The sequence below is a fragment of the Protomyctophum bolini genome (assembly GCF_963924005.1).
Source record: "Protomyctophum bolini genome assembly, chromosome: 15".
Lineage (NCBI taxonomy): Eukaryota > Metazoa > Chordata > Actinopteri > Myctophiformes > Myctophidae > Protomyctophum > Protomyctophum bolini.
In genome coordinates, this window is record NC_137876.1 from 9,424,952 (window position 1) to 9,429,040 (window position 4,089).

A 4,089-nucleotide genomic window follows, 5' to 3' on the forward strand; every position below is an offset into this window, starting at 1 on the left:
TCTGTGACTGTGACAGAAGTGTCTATTTGTATGTCTCTAAATGTTTTGATGAATTGAGTGTAATGTGTAATGCTTAATTGGGTCGTCCACTCACAGTTAACAGTCTTTGTATTGAGTTTGTGCTTGAAATGTACTGTAATTCTGCAAACTGTTAATAAATATTATTAATAAATAATATCAATCAAAACACACGCACACAAAATATGGAGGTGCACCGTGCAATGCAGTCTTTTGGCCACAAGATGGTAATCTTGAGTTTAAACTTTTCCCTTTGTCAACGGTTGCCTGAGCAGCAGCAGGAACCTACCAGGTGATCAGGATTCGTGGGTTAGGATTGGCTGAAGTTGAAATAAGGCGGAACCTGACCTCGAATGGCCCATTCACCAGCTCGGGCGACTCGATGACGCCATCCCACGAGCTTTCTGATTGGATAAACAGATATACAGGGTTGTTGTCAGATTGTATTTAATTTGTTACACGGTAATACACACACACTGCCAATCTGCCATACATACAACCGCAGCTCCTCTTCAGTAATGATCAGTAATTAATTTAATTAATGTACAGGATTATTTTTGTTCTGTAGTTTGATACGGTACGGGTAATCAGGTAAATGCATGCATCCTCCATGTTTTGGTCATATTTTGTCATATTATACCTTATGGATAACTATTAAAACGACAACTGTTTACAGCCGCACAATGACAGCACTGGACAGGTAACGATATGTAACGTTCATTTGTGTCAGACAGTCAGTCCAGTGTCATGTCATTGTCATCAATGTCATGACAAAAGAACAAACAACAAAACGCCTGTGGTCTCCGAGGCTATCATGGAACTGACGGCGACCGTATGACAGTTCAGATATATTTGTGAGCAACCAAGCTCCTAGCCTCGGAGCCTGTGAAGCTCGATCCATTGTCCTCTTTCCGTATAGTAATATATTTGGCAGGTATACAGTTTGTGTTGTTTTTACACATGCAGGTTACATGAGTAGAGCTACAGTAATACTAATTGTTCTACCTACTGTACTGAACAGTTAAATGAACAGTAATAAACCGTTTTTTGACAGGTACAGAGTTTAATGTGGTTTTACAGCAGGTAGAGTGCTCTAAAACGGTTTGTGATCAGTTTTGGAAATTAAAGTTGCAGCAGAGTTTAATGTGTTGTTATTTTTTGTTTGGCAGGTGCATCGATCAAAGATGAGTCGTTTCTTGAATGTCCTGCGGAGTTGGTTGGTGATGGTCTCTGTCATCGCAATGGGAAACACTGTGCAGAGTTTCAGAGACCACAGCTTCTTATCACAGAAACTGTACACTGGAACACCTGAGTTTGGTAAGCATCAATTAGGCTGGAATGGCAATACTATATTTACTTAATTTTACTATACACTATGTTTTGAATTTGAATCCTGAAAAGTACAAGTTTCCACCTGACAGAGACGATATGTAAATTATCTGTAAAACTGAATTAAACATGTACTGTAACTATTACTATTATTACTGTCTGTTGTTACTTGAATGGACAGTAGTGAAGAGCTGCCTGCATTGTGATTTTTATTTGTTCCTCAGTAAATGGCCTCCAAGCGCGAACATTTGGAATCTGGACATTACTATCATCGGTTATACGGTGTGCCTGTGCGATTGACATCCAGAATAGAACGTAAGGCATTTCAAATAGAGGATCTTGATTTTGTTCTTATACGTTACTGGAAGTGATATAGCCTAACTACTGTACGTATACATTGTAGTAGTACAACAGTGTCACTTGCCAACAAGATCTAATCCTTTTTTAAGAGTAGCCAATTATGTATTACCCCTTGTTCTAGTCATCATGCACATGGTTGTTTTACCCTACTTGCTCAGCTGTCAGTGAGAAGCCCCTAGTACCCTACCCAGAGGACATAGAGCCTCCATCCGATTCCACCCCCATGTTCGTATTTATACGCCCAGCCAAATCAGATGGATGGTGGATTTGAACCCCTAGCCTGTGGTGTAATCTTCAAGCTTCAGTTCTTGTTGGCAAGTGACACTGTCGTATGATGGATTGTAAATTAAGCTTCAGGTTGCATTGTATGATTTGTATCATTACTTTTCCCTGCAGGCTGTACCATATTACCCTGTGGACCTTTGTGCTGGCTCTGGGACACTTCCTCTCCGAAGCCTTCATCTATAAAACTGCACCTCTAACTATTGGTGTAATGGCACCTCTCATTGTGGCAAGTGAGTAGTTCAACTCCTTACAGTGAGTGTGGGCATATTTAGTAACCCCACTATATTTGAAGATAATCATTTATTGTGATATGCAGAGCAGTCCCTTTAAAATTGAGTTGTAGCCTGCAAAAGAAATGTAACAATTAAAGGGGGTGTATAAGTGATTGTTTTGTTAGCAAACTTTGCTGCAGAGTGTTTGTTCAGTAACAGGGGATCTCTCTCCAGATCTTTAGTTAAAAGAAAATACATTTTCAGGTTGGGATACCAATTTTATCCAATCAATCAAGAGGGAGAACTAATACAGGATAAGATAAACAAATGAAATTTTAAGTGTAACACTAAAACGGCATTAATGGTTTTTGTGGGGTTCTCTCTTGATATTATTAATATTATATCAGTATCCAGAGAGACATACTGTAGCATAATCTTATGGCAACAGCACACCGGGGAGCACTGGATTTATAACACAAGACCATACAAGAAGGTCATGGTCATTACCGGAAATTGCGGAAATTGGAAATTGCGGATATTGGAAATTGCGGATATTGGAAATTGCGCAAATTGGAAATTGCGCAAATTGGAAATTGGAAATCGCGGAAATTGCAGAAATTGCGGAAATTGGGGAAATTGGAAATTGCGGAAATTGCGGAAATCGGAAATTGCGGAAATTGGAACTGCTGATTAATGTCATAATCGTTGGAGGCCAAAATCGATTAATCGGCTAGCCCTACATTTCACCCATTGCACACCTTCATCATACGAGTGGCAGAGACAACCAAGCAAGAAACCAACCGACCTGCTCATGTCAGGAGCAGTTTTAGCAGAGTTCAGTGACTTTCTTAAGGACACTTCAACACGAGGAATGCTGATCGACCTGGGAATCTTCCAATTCCCAGGCAACCATTCTACCTCCTGAGCCACTGCTGCCAGATAAGGAAGAAATGGGAGTATGGTCAAAGAATAATAATGGTATAAAATAGGGGTTGGCAGTGCTGACTTGGGTTGGGGCAGGAAAGAATTGTAGTGTTGTTGGAATTGACCACGGTCAGATTCAGCCATAACGTTTGTCTTGTGTTTCTCCAGGTTTTTCCATCATGGGAATGCTGATTGGATACCAGTGTATTCCAGACACGCAGGAGGAGGTGGGTGCACGACAGAAGAAACGGAATTAAACCCAAACAGTCCAAACAAAGCTCTTGTCGTCGGCCTAATCCTATACAACCTTACCAGACACACTTGTGAAGTAGTCTTGCTGCTTCTGGCCTTGAAGAACATGACATGCAGGTGTAATTTTGTGTCATATTGCGAAAACGTTTCATTGATTACATACCTGGACTGGATTGTACCCTGCTGTACATTCTAATATTTTTCTGTGTGTGTGTGTGTGTGTGTGTGTGTGTGTGGGGGGGGGGGGGGGGGGGGGTTATGCAGTCGCCAGTCTTCAATGTTCTGATCTGTTCTGATGTGGTTCATGGTGTTTTTTAAATATTTAATACAGTATGTCAGTATCTGAAAATAAGTCTGAAAATCTAGAACACTTTCTCCCTTATCCCCCCCCCCCCCCCCCCCACACACACACACACACACACACACACACACACACACACACAGGTGTACTGTCAGTCAAGACCTAAGTACCTGCTTGAAGCAATCAGTCTCCCTGAGGCTGTGTACATACAGATTGCAGCTTCTTTAATTCTAAAATAAACTAAAAACAGTTGCTGGAATGGTACGGGTATACATATTGCCATGGAATGAGAACTCAACTGTATGTATCCAAGCCACATGTTGGTTTTATTAATACAACTTTGGAATTCAATAACCAGAGTATAAAGTTGTGTGCTGACTGATAAAATGATTAGAGAAAGCTACAGGA

General features: G+C 40.7%; 1 protein-coding gene across 2 annotated transcripts; it reads left to right on the top strand.

Annotated features, from left to right (window-relative positions):
• Positions 1-485: 485 nt before the first annotated feature.
• Positions 486-3,581, top strand: erg28 (ergosterol biosynthesis 28 homolog). 2 transcript variants are annotated; one of them, XM_080783137.1, is made up of 6 exons: positions 523-609; positions 695-718; positions 1,188-1,335; positions 1,572-1,662; positions 2,104-2,222; positions 3,297-3,581. In XM_080783137.1, the coding sequence occupies exons 3-6, from the start codon at positions 1,203-1,205 to the stop codon at positions 3,383-3,385; spliced, it is 432 nt and encodes a 143-aa protein (XP_080639263.1). In that variant the 5' UTR covers positions 523-609; positions 695-718; positions 1,188-1,202; the 3' UTR covers positions 3,386-3,581. The 2 variants fall into 2 exon arrangements, with proteins under 2 accessions (XP_080639262.1, XP_080639263.1); XM_080783136.1 differs by lacking the exon at positions 695-718 and having other exon boundaries at positions 486-609.
• Positions 3,582-4,089: the final 508 nt, after the last annotated feature.

What these genes read in the sequence shown, in the direction of transcription:
- erg28 (XM_080783136.1), top strand. Translation starts at nt 1,203, where the DNA reads ATGAGTCGTTTCTTGAATGTCCTGCGGAGTTGGTTGGTGATGGTCTCT. An exon ending in CACTGGAACACCTGAGTTTG is followed by an intron (nt 1,336 to 1,571) that starts GTAAGCATCAAT and finishes TTTGTTCCTCAG; the next exon opens with TAAATGGCCTCCAAGCGCGA. An exon ending in ATTGACATCCAGAATAGAAC is followed by an intron (nt 1,663 to 2,103) that starts GTAAGGCATTTC and finishes TTTTCCCTGCAG; the next exon opens with GCTGTACCATATTACCCTGT.